The 18,503-nt window shown below is 41.9% G+C and overlaps 1 protein-coding gene across 1 annotated transcript; it reads right to left on the bottom strand.

Moving 5' to 3' along the window:
- Window positions 1-7,721: 7,721 nt before the first annotated feature.
- LOC139561136 (transcription factor p65-like) lies at window positions 7,722-17,351 on the bottom strand. Its single transcript, XM_071378025.1, has 11 exons — window positions 17,184-17,351; window positions 15,930-15,965; window positions 15,477-15,613; window positions 14,645-14,790; window positions 14,180-14,271; window positions 13,602-13,733; window positions 12,373-12,477; window positions 11,792-12,007; window positions 11,593-11,670; window positions 11,426-11,503; window positions 7,722-11,234 (listed from the first exon to the last, which is right to left on the bottom strand). Exons 1-11 carry the CDS (start codon window positions 17,188-17,190, stop codon window positions 10,438-10,440), a joined length of 1,824 nt encoding a protein of 607 aa, XP_071234126.1. The 5' UTR covers window positions 17,191-17,351; the 3' UTR covers window positions 7,722-10,437.
- Window positions 17,352-18,503: the final 1,152 nt, after the last annotated feature.

An 18,503-nucleotide genomic window follows, 5' to 3' on the forward strand; every position in this document is an offset into this window, starting at 1 on the left:
AAAGTGGGTGCTCATGCCCACTGTTACCAAAAAAGTATCTTCAAAGCGAAAGCAAGGTAGATTCAGCAAAATGACAATGCCACGAGCAGCACTGCAGATGTTGAGATGAGTGATATGCACGACTTTGATTTCACAGTCACACGTAGTATCTGCGCATGTGCACGGGTTTGCTTCACTGCTGTTTGAGCCAGTTTAATGCAGGAACTTACAGGGGCCCAAGCCCGTACAGGGCCCAAGCCCGTACAGGACCCAAGAGGCAAAAAAACAAATCAAAACACGAGCCTGCTATATGTTCAAAATACATCAGAGAGGATAATTTTGCCACATAGGATCAATAGTTTCAACAACAAAAAATGGTGGATTGGAAAACAGGCACTGGATGGTTTGTCAATACCATTGAAACTATTTCTTTAAAAAAAAATGTATACATTTGAATATTTGTAGCTCCTTTTTAAGTTAACACTTGCAGTCAACTTGTGCAATACAGCGTTCTTCATTTCACCTGTCACATAATTGTTCATTATGACGTTTACCGGGAGTCCCCAGTCACGTGGTGTTTGTTTACAAGCACACAACAGCAAGAGACCAGAGCCTTGTGAGTCACTCACTATTGTGAAGCACACGCCAGGTGATCTAGTTACAGTATGGAATTCACAACTAAATGTTTGCCAGTTAGATAAAGTATAACTATTATGTCAACTTTCTAAAATGTGCTAAATGCTCTGAAGTTGTGCCTTCGGTCTGCTAATTTAGTAGCTAGTCAGCTCTCTGGCTAAGTGGTTAGCTTCTTCCAAAATCAAGCATTCGCCGGTATCAGCAGAGAATCCCCTCCTGGATCAAGAGTTTTGCTGTCTAATATTTGTTTTGTGCGTGCAGCAAACGGCAAGTAGCATTTTTGAGTTACTTGTATACATTTATGAGCTGGGATGTCTGTAATGCAAATAGTTTAGGTCAGATCATTAGCATTTAGATCATTAGCATTTAGTTAGCATTCTCTATGGGATTTTACATGTACTTTTTTGCATTGCTAACCTTCGGATTACAGAGGCTAAATGGGCCTATGATTTCTTAATCCGGCCCTGGTTACAGCGTGGTAGCCAGGGCACATTTCTGCATCTACTTCATATTGCTGAGTGTACCGCTACAAATTTTTGTAGCTGAGGAGCACATTACTGTGCGACGCACCAATTTGGCTACAAAGTGTCCAGCTGGTCGATGGTCGACTTTCAAGGATACAATTGTAACTTTTGAAGTCACACTGTTGCGTATCTGTATGTTGCGTAGCTGTATTAACATGTTATTAACCTAGGCTATAAGCAAGCACAAAACCCATGACGTCCTAGGATGATTTTTTAAATGAGTCATGACATAAATTGTAAACATTTAGGCATGGTATATACAGCTACATCTATATCAAATATGCATTGATTTGCATGACTTAAAGCTGCAATATCTAACTTTTTGGGAGACCAGACCAAATTCACAGTGAAATATGAGTTATAGGTCTGAGTTATAGGTATTTAATTCTCATTAAAAGCAAATCTAAGAAGTGGTAGATCTGTTCTATGCGAATGATTTCTATGCTTCCTGTTCTTAAATTTTGTTTTGCATCTTTTACTTTCAGGTTTGTACACCAGCTTCAAACAGCTGAAAATACAATAGGTTTGGTTATGGAAAATATATTTCACAGCAGTTTAGATGGTACAATGATTCTACACACTATACTAGCTTGTTTTGTCACAAAAATTGAAATTAGAATTTTAGCAAGCAGGAAATAGCGGAGCGATTTCTACATAGTGCACTTTTAATTTTGGGGACAACTTCTCAGCTATTTTGGTGCCCTGGCTACCATGCTCTAACCAGGGCCAGATTAAGAAACGATAGGCCTTGCGGCGTTGTTTTTTTATATATTATATTTGGTTGGGATTTTTGCAAAATTACTATTTTGGATGCAGCTAGAATGCTAACGCTCATTGATATAGGCTGTAGCAAAAACTTGCCATTTTACTGGTTGAAGTTTAAGTGTTTTTTAAGTATAATGCAGTTGATTTGCGATTATGACACAAATATTATATTAAGCAGGACATTCAAACGAGCCTTAACATCCAATGTATAATCCAAAAGTAATGTGAAATGCGCTCATAAGCATATAAGAACGCCCCCTTGTTCTGCCGCCAATTTGCGCGCATCGCCCTCATGCGGCAATGTTTGCAATAACAGAAAAGTGTCGATGTTATCGCGACATCCCGTACACCGAAAACAGATTTACCACTACCATCCCTCTGGTTTACCTGGTTTACCTTCGGGGTATGGGATGTCGCCTTCAGCGACGGGAGGCTAGCTTTCCCCCTTGTGCACAAACAAGTTGCTTCACATGGGACTCCAAAATGCAACTCTGAGGATCAGTGTAAACAAACCTACCATCTATTTCCGAATCCATCTTCGGCCACGGTGATTATTCAAATAGTATTTTCTCTATAGGTTCTTGGACCTTTAACACAGCAAGGTTGACATATTGCTCTTTTGCGTCCCTCGCACAACTTCTGCGGAGTCGCCAAAGCAATTTGCCACCACCCCCTCAAATAGTGCGGAAATGCCCAAAGAACGAACAGAAATATATTAGTTTGGTAGCAGCCAGGTATTCAAAGTTAAAACACAGTTACTGCATGGGAAAGCATCAACTGAGTTTTAGTGCAATTTAAATGCGTCTTTGTAGCCGATATGTTGCGCATAAAATATACAAAGTAGGATATCTACAGTAAGCCTATTTCTATTCTATTGTAGGCCCAATCGATTATATTCTGTTGATATGCTCACACTGAGTAGATGGAGAATAGATCAAGAAAAGTAGAATTCAATGGCTTAGTAACCTACACAACTAGGCCAGTGGGTCTACAGGCGTGTCGTTTTATAATTGTGTTCTTGAAACAATTTGCCCCATAAAAAGGGTAAATTCCTTATATATGTAGTTTGTTGTACACGTATGCTACATGTAGGCTATATATACACACGACATATATTGGTACTTTTTTAAAGAGAGATAAAGGGTAAAAGTCACCAGTGTGCACATTTCCTAGAGTGTGCGCGTGGATCATTCAGCGCGCAAAATGGCCCGAGGGGAGCGCCAAAAACCAAGTTTAGTAGCGCGAGCTGACCCTCTCAAGTCTCTACTCAGGAGGTCAGTTCTCAACTCCAAGAGGAATAAAATGTTTAAATCCAGAAGGAATAAAAACTAGCCCGTCTGTAAGATGTCCAGTAATTTCAATAAATTACAATTTAAGTGCTTGTTTTATGGACAGTTGGACAGATGCCATGAGTTCGGCCATTGTACACGAGTGTACTTCTGACTTGGGGTCCTTCGTTAATTCCCCAAAGTACACTACATGACCAAAAGTACTGCTCGTCGAACATCTCATTCCAAAATCATGGGCATTAATATGGAGTTGGTCCCGCCTTTGCTGCTATAACAGCCTCCACTCTTCTGGCAAGGTTTCCACTAGATGTTGGAACATTGTTGCGGGGACTTGCTTCCATTCAGCCACAAGAGCATTAGTGAGGTTGAGCACTGATGTTGGGCGATTAGGCCTGGCTCGCAGTCTGTGTTCCAATTCATCCCAAAGGTGTTCGATGAAGTTGACTAAAAGAAATCTTGGCCAACGGTTGTCCTGTTCTTTCGACCAATCGATTGGGCGAAATGTTTAAACATATTTTTCTATATATAGACAGACACAACCTATGTGTTTGAATTAAATCAACTACATATGCACTGAGCTTGTCTGATGCTTTAAGCATACTGTTTAATTAAATAATTAAGACACAAAAGTTACTCAAGAAAGAGCCCGATGGTCACACTGTGTTAAAGAAAATGACAGCGAGTGCCTGTGTGACTGGCGTACGTTTTTTCGCTCTCCTCCCTACAGCAGCGAAAAGCGACCACAGCACAGTAAGTGTTTATTGGGCTGTTCGTGCTGAAGCTTCAACATCATTTCAGCCATTTTGTTTCTTACTTGTTTGTGACTGAAAAGTTCTGTTACCGAACTCCCTAATTTGTCTAAGGAAAACATTCTCTATTTCCTCAATCTTGGCTCTCTTTACGTGAAACATGTAAGCATCGCAATCATGTGACCAATAGGGCCGGAACTATAGCCTATCATAATCACATCAATAAATGTGTTATAACAAACTCTGAACAGAGTAAAACATAACAACAAATTGTATGTGGAGGACGTGAAAAAGAATCTCGAAATGGGCAAATGTTTACTGGTTGCTCAGGAGGAAAAGGGGAAGTCAGATCTGTGGAAGACATTTGACTTAGTTGTGGACTACTTGAGATCAAGAAAACGGAGGGTATAGGAGCAAGCATTATGTGTGCCAAACAGTTGCTATTAGATTACAATATTATTATTATTATTTTCTGACCATTTGGAACAGTGTACATGTAAATAACACAAAATAAATAAGTGAAAAAAAACTGGAGAAAAAAATATATATATACACTACCGTTCAAAAGTTTAGGGTCACTTAGAAATGTCCTTGTTTTTGAAAGAAAAGTTATTTTTTTGTCCATTAAAATAACAAAATTTATCAGAAATACAGTGTAGACATTGTTAATGTTGTAAATGATTATTGTAGCTGGAAACGGCTTATTTTTAATGGAATAATGACAATGCAAATAGTCTATGTAGCCAGACTTGGCACTCCGGTACCGCTTGCCGTGCGGTAGCAGAGAGAACAGCCTATGACTAGGGTGGCTGGAGTCTTTGACAATTTTTAGGCTCTTCCTCTGACACCGCCTGGTATAGAGGTCCTGGATGGCAGGAAGCTTGGCTCCAGTGATGTACTGGGCCGTACGCACTACCCTCTGTAGTGCCTTGCGGTCGGAGGCCGAGCAGTTGCCATACCAGGCAGTGATGCAACCCTTCAGGATGCTCTCGATGGTGCAGCAGTAAAACCTTTTGAGGATCTGAGGACCCATGCTAAATCTTTTCAGTCTCCTGAGGGGGAGGTTTTGTCATACGCTCTTCACGACTGTCTTGGTGTGCTTGGACCATGTTAGTTTGTTGGTGATATGGACACCAAGGAACTTGAAGTTCTCAACCTGCTCCACTACAGCCCCGTGGATGAGAATGGGGGCGTGCTCGGTCCTCCTTTTCCTGTAGTTCACAATCATCTCCTTTGTCTTGATCACGTTGAGGGATGGGTTGTTGTTCTTGCACCACACGGCCAGGTCTTTTGACCTCCTCCCTATAGTCTCGTCGTTGATCAGGCCTACCACTGTTGTGTCATCAGCAAACTTAATGATGGTGTTGGAGTCGTGCCTGGCCGTGCAGTCATGAGTGAACAGAGAGTATAGGAGGGGGCTGAGCACGCACCCTTGAGGGGCCCCCGTGTTGAGGACCAGCGTGGAGCATATGTTGTTACCTACCCTTATCACCTGGGGGTGGCCCGTCAGGAAGTCCAGGATCCAGTTGCAGAGGGAGGTGATTAGTCCCAGGGTCCTTAGCTTAGTGATGAGCTTTGAGGGCACTATGGTGTTGAACACTGAGCTGTAGTCAATGAATATCATTCTCACATGTGTTCCTTTTGTCCAGGTGTGAAAGGGCAGTGTGGAGTGCAATAGAGATTGCATCATCTGTGGATCTGTTGGTGCGGTATGCAAATTGGAGTGGGTCTAGGGTTTCTGGGATAATGGTGTTGATGTGAGCCATGACCAGCCTTTCAAAGCATTTCATGGCTACAGACATGAGTGCTACAGGTCGGTAGTCATTTAGGCAGGTTACCTTAGTGTTCTTGGGCACAGGGACTATGGTGGTCTGCTTAAAATATGTTGGTATTACAGACTCGGACTGGGAGAGGTTGAGAATGTCAGTGAAGACACTTACCAGCTGGTCAGCGCATGCTCGCAGTACATGTCCTGGTATTCCGTCTGGCCCTGCGGCCTTGTGAATGTTGACCTGTTTAAAGGTCTTACTCACATCGGCTGCGGAGAGCGTGATCACTGTCTTCCGGAACAGCTGATGCTCTTATGCATGTTTCAGTGTTATTTGCCTCAAAACGAGCATAGAAGTAGTTTAGCTCGTCTGGTAGGCATGTGTCACTGTGCAGCTCTCGGCTGTGCTTCCCTTTGTAGTCTGTAATGGTTTGCAAGCCCTGCCACATACAACGAGCGTCAGAGCCAGTCCTGTATTGACGCTTTGCCTGTTTGATGGTTCGTCAGAATACATAGCGGGATTTCTTATAAGCTTCGGGGTTAGAGTCCCGCTCCTTGAAATCGGCAACTCTAGCCTTTAGCTCAGTGCAGATGTTGCCTGTAATCCATGGCTTCTGGTTGGGGTATGTAAGTATGGTCACTGTGGGGACGACGTCATTGATGCACTTATTGATGAAGCCAATGACTGATGTGGTGTACTCCTCAATGCCATCGGAGGAATCCCGGAATATATTCCAGTCTGTGCTAGCAAAACAGTCTTGTGGCTTAGCATCTGCTTCATCTGACCGCCTTTTTATTGATCGAGTCACTGGTGCTTCCAGCTTAAATTTTTGCTTGTAAGCAGGAATCAGGAGGATAAAATGATGGTCAGATTTACCAAATGGAGGGCGGGGGAGAGCTTTGTATGCGTCTCTGTGTGTGGAGTAAAGGTGGTCCAGTTTTTTTCCTCTGGTTGCACATTTAACATGCTGATAGAAATTTGGTAAAACTGATTTAAGTTTCCCTGCATTACAGTCCCCAGCCACCAGGAGCGACACCTCTGGGTGTGCGTGTTCCTCTTTGCTTAAGGCGGAATACATCTCATTGAGTGCGGTCTTAGTGCCAGATTCAGTCTGAGGCGGTATGTAGACAGCTACGAAAAATACAGATAAACTCTCTAGGTAGATAATCTATCTCATAAACTGTAGACCACACTACATCAGGCGAGCAAAATCTTGAGACTTCCTTAGATATCATGCACCAGTTGTTATTTACAAGAATAGTCTGCCGCCCCTTGTCTTACCAGATGCCGCTGTTCTATCTTGCTACATCATCACCTTGATTACCTTCCCTTTATTTAGCACTCAGTAGCCTCAGTCATCAGGCAGTATTTGTTTGTTTTGATTCATGTTCTGTACGCTTATGTTTATCTGCATTTATCATTATTAAACTCACCTTCTGCACCTGCATCCTGACTCCCGGCCTATCAGTGACAATGCCTTACCTTTTTTATTGTTTGGCTTCAACATATTTTGCACTCAGTTATCAGTTAATTACAACAATTGCAAATAAACTTATTTTAAACTGTCATCCAAGGCAAACGGTGGCTACTTTGAAGAATCTCAAATATAAAATAGATTTAGATTTTTTTAAACTATTTTTTGGGGTTACTACATGATTCCATATCTGTTATTTCATAGTTCTGATGTCTCCACTACTATTCGACAATGTAGAAAATAGTAAAAATAAAGAAAAACCCTTGAATGAGTAGGTGTGTCCAAACTTTTGACTGGTACTGTATACTTGTACAAAATAACATTTTCCATTTTCATTAAGGCAGCATTGAATAAGTACAAAGTTATGGTTTAAACATGTCCTAATTGACAATGTAAAATAAACTGCCACTGATGTTCATATACCATACAGCAAAATGTAATAATATTGCACTGGTCTAAAAGCAAACCGCACTGTGAATAAGCATAATTGACATAGTGATGGACAGAAATATATTGAGACACTGACTCAAAACTACTAACATGATATGGAATAAGTCTTCTTTTTAACTGATATGTTAGAATGTAGCAGATGCATTGTTAATATATTGTACATTTATAAAACAGCAATATCCTTCCTGTTCCAAAGATGTATTGGAACATTTTAACCTAAAATGACAAGTTATACTTGCAGATGTTGACATGGTAAAGCTGTACATAACATTAAGATATGTCATCAAGGTGAGTACTATAGGTCACGTACACAGAGTATACAAAACATTAAGAACACTGGCTCTTTCCATGACATAAGACAAATCAGGTGAAAGCTAAGATCCCGTATTGTTGCCACCTGTTAAATCCACTTCAAAAATCAGTGTAGATGGAAGGGTAGGAGACAGGTTAAAGAAGGATTAAGCCTTGAGACATGGATTGTGTATGTGTGCCATTCAGAGGGTGAATGGGCAAGACAAAAATGTAAGCGCCTTTGAATGTGGTATGGTGCCAGGCGCACCGGTTCGTGTCAAGAAATGCAATGCTGCAGGTTTTTCACACGCAACAGTTTCCCATGTGTATCAAGAATGGTCCACCACCCAAAGGACATCCAGCCAACTTGACAACTGTGGGAAGCATTGGAATCAACATGGGCCAGCATCCCTGTGGAACACTTGACACCTTGTGGAGTCCATGCCCTGACGAATTGTGGCTGTTCTGAGGGTAGAGGGGGGGGTGCAACTCAACTAATGTTTTGTATACTCAGTGTATATCATCACCTAAGGCTTATGCACATTGAAATTACAATCTTGCTTTAGTATACTCACTCAACTGTAAGTGGGGAAAATGCAAAACTCACCCTACTCCCCATAATAGAATAATGGTCACATTTTGTGATCAATTGATTGTTTGGCAGGGTCAACTCCTGGTCTGTTGGCTCAGTAATTTCTCCTCACCTCGACTATTTAGTCAATACCCACAGGGCACAAACTGGTTGAATCAACAACATTTCAACCACAGGATTATGTCTTCATGGTAACCACATTTCAACATATACAAACCTTGTATAAAATGTTGAAGTTAAACCAATGTCAGATCTTTAACGTATAAGAAAAAAACACCAGGCTGGGCAGCACCTCCTACTAGAGAATTGATCCATCTACAGCTACCCTTTGGTCTCCCATCCAGGGTTTTAACCAAGCCCAGCCCTGATTAGCTATGATGTTTGACACTGACTATTAACAATGTGCTATCGTGAGAATGATTGTTGAGAGATCTTCACTTCAAAACTAAATAGATCCACTGTTGCTATACGTCATTCCAAAGAGTAGGTTTAACAGAGCAAATTAAAATGGGACCATACATTATCGCTTTTATCCTCAATGGTACTATTTAGGCCTATATTGCATCTGCAAAGTCATCAACAGCCATTGTTGGAATTCAACACATAATTCAACTAAAAATAGACAATACAAAATGCCTAGGGTTTCAAGCTCTGGTTGATTTAAAATGTAATGAAATTTAGAAGAACAGGACTAAACCAAATCAAACTTTTAACGTTTGATTTGATTTCGTCCCATTCTTGAACTGAATGATTGAAGTAGAGACATTTAGAAACCCTGAAGCTCTTTGGGACCAGAAGGGAATACCACTGCCTTTGGAGATTAGAAACAAGCCTGGGTTTATACACAACCCAGTGGGGGTGTATCTTTAGGGGTGACGAAAAGGGACGATTCAGCTCATCCTCGGGTGTTGCCATTGCCCACAAACTGGCAGATACAAACTGGCTACTTCCCTGTAGCTCTCCCTTCTATCCCCTCTGTTAATTGTGTCCAGGCAGGGTTCTGTAGCTGTCCTAATAAACATGTCCACAATTCACATAGAGAAGAGAGCAGAAAGCACCACTTTCTGACTCTTCTTTTTGCCATCCTTCAAATGACTCTCCTTTTGAAGCCCTTTAGAATAGCAAGTACAAAGGGAAATTGGGTTGGAAGGGAGCTGGGCCCGTGGCATAAAACTTCTTAAGGGTTTACCTTACGGAATCATTTTCCCTTACCTAAGGGAATTGTTTGAGGGCGTTGCATAGAGCCGCTCAAATATTTCCTTAGGTAAGGGCATACTTAAGGGGTTTTACGGTAGTTTGAAGGCACGTATGGCAGAAGGAGTATCTGGTTACCATGGAGATGGCCTGATTCACTGACTGAATGTCTCTTCAAAGAGATCGCTTTCATTTTGTGAGATGGCAAAATAGAACTTCTACAGCCAAGACAGGATAACCAAATTGCTTCAGATAATAAACCACTTTCTTGTAGTTACTTTTTTCTCAACTTGTTTATATTACTTTCTAGTACGTCAAGCTAGCTTACAGAGTAGCTGTAGCTAACTAGCCAGCTAGCTTTGTAGCCATGGATTGTGCACCTTCCATTGTTTAGCTAAGTAGCTAGCTGGTTGACGTTTTCCTTTTGTAACCAGAGCAGATGAAATCAACATTCAACTCTATAAATACTGTTTCCATTGATATCCATACATAATAAGGCAGTTAAGGGACCTCATGGACACCCTTAACTTTTGTACTAAATTTAAGGGGAAAATTCACAAGTTTTGTGCAACTGACTTAAAGTTACAGGAAAATAAGAGGGGAAAATTAACTTAAGATGTTTTATGCAACCGGGCCCAGGGTCTCAAGGGCGAGGGAACAGATAAAAGTTGTCTACCAGGGGGATTATGTCAGTAAACATGTCAGTCAAATCACACGGTTGTCTCTTAGGTCTGATGTCCGGACACAAAACTGTATTGGTTGCCACTGCTCAGGATGGACATGAGACGGTCTTCGTCTATGGAGCTTAAGACGTCCAGGTCGTCAAGGGCGGCCGGCTGGCTGGCGTTGCCGGGGGAACTGTCCATCATGCCCTCGTTCTGGAGCAGGTTGACAATGCTGTTGGGGTAGTTCATCCAGGTGCTGCCGCCACAGCTGATGTGGTGGTTGGCTGGGTCTGCTTGGTTCTGGGCCTCGTTGTTGGTGGAGGGTAAGTGGCAGGGTGCCTGAGGGGCCGACGCCTCACTGCTCTTTGGCCCTTCTCCAGCCAGACAACTCTGGCCCAGCATAGCCTGGAAGTCGTCAATGTTTATACTATCTAGAGTCCCGGCCGGTTGTGCCTCAGAAAAGCTGGGGAATTCGGGTAGCTCCTCGTCCACCTTGAACTGGGAGCCTTGGACCCCGAAGCTAGAGGTGGGCTCTGGGGTAGCGGCTGCACTCACCGGCTCCTGGGGACAAGCAAAGGTGTGGAAAGAAAATCCGTGGAGGTCCGACAGGTTTACGGTGGGAAAGGCCTGGGAGGAGGCGGCTGTGGCTGCAGAGGCCTGGGGGTTGGTGGTGAAGCTGGCCACGGGGGTGGCTTTGGGCTGGGAGTCCAGGGTCAGGCTGTTGAGGAACTTCCAGGTCTCGGCTGTAGTGGAGGCTTCTGCTTTGGGCTGGGTTTGAAACAACTGGCCTGGCTGGGGGCCGTTGTAGTAGAGCTGGGGCTTCACAGAGACGGCACTAGGGGGCGCCACTGGGTTCACTGCAAGAGACAAACAGTCAATGCCGCTGTCTCTTACCCAATTCTGTATACTACCAAATGTACAAATAAACGTATGGTCTCTAAACAGTAGTATCTATGTTAACATATAGAATGTTACATATAGAAAAACAACCTTTAACATATAAATGCACCCATTAATAATAAACAGCTAAATAAATAGTAAGGTTTACCAGGCTGGCTAGCTGCTGGCTTGGCGGTGACTGTTCTCCTGGCAATGTTGAAAGGCCTTGTCCCTGCTGGCATGGCCCCTGGAATTCAAACATACACCATCACACATTAAAACCATCAGAGGAAACAGCTGTCTAGTTCAGCGACATGGATCATTTTAGACACTTACCTGACATCAGGGACCCCAGCTTCAGATTCTGTAACATTCCCTCTGTCCGTTTTCTCTTCTCCATCAGTCCATATTCATCTGTACAGTGAAAAATTCTAGAGTTGGCCTGGGTAAAATGTTTTGCATGACAACCACAGGCTACAGGAGTTATGCCATAGAAAACAAAGTGGATCGCCATTGTAACGGAAAGGGAAGTGACCTGGGTCGGAGGGCAGGAACTGGAAGTCCATTGGCTCGCTGACCTCACGGTCCGAGGGCCTGCGGAGCTGCATCTTCACTCGGATTGGCTCGGTCAGGTTGGTGTCGCAGTAGGGCGGGGTGTTGAACACAATGGCCACCTGCCTGTGGACGTCCGCCTGGGAGAAGATGCCCTTCCCCTCCCACGAGTCCTGGAAGAACCGCACCTCAATGTCCTCTGTGGAGGGGAGAAAGAATGGGGTGGGAGAGGGGATGGGAAGGAGGAGGGGTGGGACAGTGAGGTGTGAGAGACCTTGGCAACTGCCTTGGTAACATTCTGTAACAACATTCTTTCATTGGCCGCCTTTCCATGTCATACAGGAAGGAGATAGAACCAATGAACTAGGTTAAGTTTAACCAATTAAATAACTGGTTACCAGTGGGCTTATATACACAAGACTTTCAAATCTGTGTCTGGCAAAGAGGAACTACAGAAAAAAAGGCATATATGAACAAAGCCGTTGATGTATGGTTAAAGAATATAAAAAGGCTCAACTCATTAATGCCAACAAAAATAGAAGCGCGTGTGTGTGACAGACAAACCTTTTTGCACTTTGTCACAGAGTAAGTAGATCTCATCCCCCCCCATGCAGCTTCCAGAGTTTCTGTTCACTCGACAGATCTTCAGTTCTGCTGTGTTGGGTGCTCCTGTGAGACAGAAACGATAGAGATGGAGTGCGAAAGGGGCTTCATAAATGAGTGAAACTGACACGGCGTCAACTGTGAAACATGCATGCATATGTTTTGGCACTGTTTAACTGTTGGAAGTTCTTAGGAAAATGATGTCCCGCTCTCATGCTCTGTGGTTATAACCCAAAATGTCAACATTTCTTTTCAAGAAAAAAAATTAAAATTAAAAACGCTCTCAAAAGCTGGTTTGAACCGAACGTTGTACTCGGCAGGCGTTGGGTTTTAATCTAGAACATTTGTATATTCGTAAGATCAACTGCCAAAATTGCGGGGTGTGTATGATTGTGTGTGTGTGTGTCAGAGAGGATGTGTGTGAGAGAGGGTGTGGGAGGAAGGGAAGAACGTGTAGGCCTATGTGTGTGTAAAGTTACCTGAACAGTACAGATGGTTAGTGTTTTCATAACATTGTCAGACAAGTTTAAAAGCTCTTTGTGTCCACAGAGCCAGGTCTTTTTTCCAATAGTCACACCCACTTAGAATGCCTGAAGCTTTAACAGTACTTAAGTGTGTGTGTGTAAGTGTTAAACAAGGGCATTGATGAGAGTGAGCAGGCCTACTTAAACATTGGGAGCATTAGTAGCTGAATGTTACAGGGACTTCTGTGTTGTTCATGGTGAAAACGTTAAAACGTTCTGATGTAGATCCTTCTGAGTTTCCGACACTTACAATCAAAGCATAGTATGCCTGCAACTTAATGCACTGCTGTTCAAATAGAAAAAAATATATTTTTGCGCCAAATTTGAGCAAATTCAAAAACTGTGATTCATCACAATTTACTAATGCCATTAACTCACTTATTTGAAACGTTTGACAGCCCAAATGTGAATATGTATGTACGCAATTTGTTTTGCGTTTTCCTTGATTCTTGTCTTTATTCTTTAGTTTTTTCTCCACTTTTTGAGTGATGTTGCTCGGGTACTGCTTGTATGTACTGCTTGTATGTACTGCTTATATTTAGCCTTATACAGAAAATAATAAAAAATTATTGTTCACAATAAAACAGGAACACCCAGGACAGAACAGTGACAGACGAGGGAGTCAGTGTGCACTTAGTGAGCGTTTGGTGTGTGTAGCAGACTCACTGTTGTCGAAGATGGGCTGGGACACCACGGGCTCCAGAGGGCAGAGTTCCCCGGTAGGCAGAGTGATCGAGGCCTGGAAACACAGCCTCACTGCATTTAGGTCAAACTCCTCCCACATGTTCGCCTCAGGAACTGCAGACAAAACAACACATCAGACACAACGCAAATTGGTGTGGCATCGGAGATAGGATACACTGGGTGTCAGATAGCCAGTCAGTCAGTCAACAGAGGAAAAATAAATTCCTACTCACACGATATTATTGGAATTAACCAAGGTAAACAAACATGAAAATTAGATTGGAGGAGTGAATTATATAACTGGTATAATGTTATGACAGTGGATTGTCACGTACGGTGTGTGTGTTTTTGGTTTACCTATCCTTATAGGGGAACAGAAGTACTCACCAGGATAGTAAAACAAGGACAATTCGGACAAGTGGGGACATTTCACCAGTCCCCACAAGGAAAAAGGCTATTTTAAGCATAGGGGTCAGGAGTTAGGGAAAATATAATTTTGAATGGGAATCAATTGTTTGGCCCCCACAAGGATAGTAAAACAAATGTGTGTGTACACTCACTGTTGAAGGGGTTGTTTTTGGTCTGCAGCCTACAGGAAACTGCCTCGGCCACATCCTTTTTCTTCACACACTGAATGCCCAGGTTCTGAAAACTGAGAGCAGACAGTAAGACAAGGAGTCAGAGTGAACGTGTGTGAAAGTGAGATACTGTAGATATCGATCACAAGAGGGTGATTATTCAACCATCCTCTGCTTCTGGCCTTTAAAAACCAAGACTATGTGAAACAATTTATTCCAAATGGTTATATAAATCATTAACTGGTACCCTTTTGTCATCCAAGTATATGTTCTCTATCAAGATGTTGGCAGGTACACACTGCACTAAACAAACATTATGTTTCTTTGTATTTCATCACACACCCACCCACTAACAAGTCTGCCCACACACAGTTACACACACATCCACGCCTGTCTAGTAATTTTCACAGACCTGCCCCCAACACCCACAGAGACCCTCCGTCTAACCTGTGTACTCGTCTCTCCTGCAGGTCTGCCTCATAGTAGCCATGTTTGCAGTCTTTCCCCACTAGTTCGTGCGGGTGGGGCTTGTGAGGTGGGTTCTTGGTCACCAAGGAGACGCGGACACGCAGGGGGCCATTGTAGTTGTGCACCTGCATGGGACCAACCAGGTTAGCAGGATGTGTATCATCACTCACCTTAGAATCTCCACCACTTCCTTATCACCTTCAAATCTCCATAAATCAAGTGTCGTAAAGCATGGTGTAGTAGTAATTAGACTGCTCTACCGTGGTTATAACTAGACAAAACGGCTCATTTGTATAACAAATCTTACTTTGATTAATAGTTGATCCATCGACTATCTCAGAATATATGGTGACTTAGCTACAATTATTAAAGGGATACTTCGAGATTTTGGCAATGAGGCCCTTCCATCTACTTCGTAGAGTCAGATGAACTTGTGGATACCATTTTTATGTCTCTGCGTACAGTTTGAAGGAAGTTGCTAACTAGTGCTAGCACAATTGCTACCTAGCGCAATGACTGGAAGTCTATGGGTATCCACTACCCATAGACTTTGTCATTGCACTAACACTAGTTAGAGGTTGATTTCTCGAGCCAATGCTAACTTCCTTCATACTGGATACAGAGACATAAAAATTGTACCCACGAGTTCATCTGAATCTGGTGAAGGAGATAAAGGGGCTTATTGCCAAAATTCCGAAGTATCCCTTTAAGTTCTCGGAATGAATTCATTACGCTACAGAGTAAACAATGGCATGGAATCATTATAAAATGACAGGTTAATTATCTGTATGTCATTAAAGGGCGCCCTCACCTTAATGGCAGGGTGTGTCTTGGTGGTGTCATTGCTCTTCTCTCCCGGGGTGCTTCCCGCAGAGCGCCCCTCACACTTGTACCTGAACCTCATGCCCCTCTGCTTGGGCTGTTCAATGATCTCAATGAAGGGATTACCTGCACACACAGAGACAGATATATATGAGAGAGAGAGAGAGAGATATAAAGAGAGATAGAGAGGGGGGAGACCAATGTAATGAAGGGCATAGTGCATCTCTAAACTATCACAATGTAATGTACCTAAAGCAGCGTTGAGCTTTTGCAACAGCTGTGATTCATCATGTTTGTATGCGTTTTAAAGCAAAGCTGAAGATTCAAGTCAATACATTCATGAGGGAGAAGCCAAAAAGTTGACTCACTGATTGTCACCCATCAACATGAACAGTTGAGAGGAACAGGAAACAGTTACACAGAGTGATAGACATCTCCTTACCTTGGTTCAAAGGGGCCTGTTCCCATCCATACATTCCTAAGGAGATGGGAGGAATTGACAAACATTTACTAGAACAAAGAAATCAGTAAGAAAGGATGATCAATCAAAATCCACAACCTATAATTTCCCTCAACTACTCTCTGATAAGTAAAGGCACACAAGAACTGGTGACATTGAAGATCACAACAGTTCAGCACAGATCTGCGATAGAAATGAATCTCCTCCATATGCAGAAGGGTGTTAACTAACAGTAGAAGGTAATAGGTTTGCATTGAAAACACTGGAGGTTGATCTTAAACACAGTAGCAGACAAGGCATAATCGCTCATAATGTTTGACCTGCCAGGATCGCCCTGAAAGTGTACTGCGAATGAATACTGAAAAGTATTTCGACTGGGACAATAAAAGGTCTCAGATTACATCGCTCCTATTGTGTCTGTGAGCAGTCGGTGTCCAATTTAACACATCTTCACTAAAAGCACTGTCCTGGTTCATGGAAAAAGACTGGAAACTTGATTTGTGGCGCTTGTTCATAGCCCCACTTGTTCATAGCCCCACCCACCACTGTTTCATGGAAGACTTTTCTTTGAAATGGCCACTCTCTAAGAGAAAGGGATGCCTTCCATGTTTGTCGACCTTGAAGTAAACAACGTAACTTTTCGTAATGTCATATCGTTGCGTGGCTTTATTAACAAGCTATTAACCTATATATATATAAGCACAAAACATTGATGACGTAGGATCATTTCATAACGTTACATTGCAAACATTTACCCACAGCTAGCATACGTTTATCATTTATTTTATGACGTAATTTTGGGAACAACGGCGTCCCCTTATCAATTAAGTGTCAAAATTGTATATCTTGTCATAGACCTACGAGTTAAATATCTCCCTGCGGCTAAAGTCAAATATCTTGGAGAATCACGTAGGCGCTTGACTGCCGTACTACTCTAATGTTTGGATTTTAAAAAATGTTTTAAAGCATCCATAATGAACATAGGCTATGATATGTTCTACTAGATATGATGTGCAGTTCTAGAACTATAGCCTAATAGACGTACGCCTATCTACTTCCTAGTACAGTGCTGGCAAGTCAGCGCCAATTATCTCCATTATTTTGTATTGACTCTTCCTGATGTAGTACAAAACCAATAGTATGCGGGCTTCACCCTTGTGCGCAAACAAATTGCTACGTTTCACACGAGACTCCAGCATGCATTTACCTTGAGGATCAGTTTGTAAACAAACTTACCATCCATTTCCAACGTCGGCCACCGTGATTAATCGAATAGCCTTTTCCCTATAGGTTGTTTGTCCCTTAAACACAGCGTTACCTTCTCTTGACAGCTTGTTCTTTCGCCACCCCCAACTTCGAGTCTCCAATTCAACTTACCACCTCCCCCTCAAATGGTGCGGAAATACCCAAATGACGTAGGCCTATGTTTAAAAGGCAATCTGTAATTGCTACATCCATTTTTGGATTTCTAATTCATTATATGTACCCATCGATTCTTGAAAATATAACTTAGAAATTGCCTCATGAGCTTAGTTCAACTCTCCAAACCCCATCGAAACCCAAAATATAAACTTGTTTTCCTCAAAATTGTGTGAACAATTTAAACACGGGTAGATTTGCTTTTAGCCAAATCCTTTTAGAGCAAGCCAAATAATTTCATGTTTTAAAAGTTATCCTAGATCAGGATTCATTGTTTGAATGTAAGATGCCAATCATTTGAATTGCCTCAAAACATGGATAAACAAAATGTTGATATCATGGATGGTCAGTCGTTGCATCAATCGCTCTGTCTATGAATTTGAAAATGCTCTAATTTCTTCAGCCCCATCCCTCAGCTTTCTACCATAACAGAGGAAGGGAAACGCTTTAATTTGTTTTACTGCTTATTGCTGCTTTAAAACTATATAGTACAATGGCAAACAAGTAGCCTACACAAATCATATTCAGTTTTTTTTATTAAACATGAAATCTTGAACGAATCCAATTTACCGAAATAGCGCTGTAACAGTAATCCAAATGCAAATATATATATATATATATATATATATATATATATACAGTCAGTGGTGGAAAAAGTACCCAATTGTCATACTTGAAATTGGCGCTTGAATAAAGGTTGAATAAAGGTAAAGATACCTTAAAAGAAAATGTGAAAGTCACTCAGTAAAATACTACTTGAGTAAAAGTCTAAAAGTATTTGATTTTAAATATACTTAAATATCAAAAGTAAATAGAATTGCTAAAATATACTTAAGTATCGAAAGTAAAAGTAAAAGTACAAATATTTAAAAATTCATTATATTAAGCAAACCAGACAGCACAATTTCTTCTTTTTTTTTTAAATGTATGGACAGCCAGAGGCACAATCCAACACTCAGACATAATTTACAAACAAAGCATTTGTGTTTAGTGATTCCTCCAGATCAGAGGAATTAGGGATAACCATGGATGTTCTAATGATAAGTGTGTAAATTGGACCATTTTCTGTCCTGCTAAGCATTTAAAATGTAACGAGTACTTTTGGGTGTCAGGGAAAATGTTTGGTGTAAAAATAAC

Source organism: Salvelinus alpinus, chromosome 31 (genome assembly GCF_045679555.1).
Source record: "Salvelinus alpinus chromosome 31, SLU_Salpinus.1, whole genome shotgun sequence".
Lineage (NCBI taxonomy): Eukaryota > Metazoa > Chordata > Actinopteri > Salmoniformes > Salmonidae > Salvelinus > Salvelinus alpinus.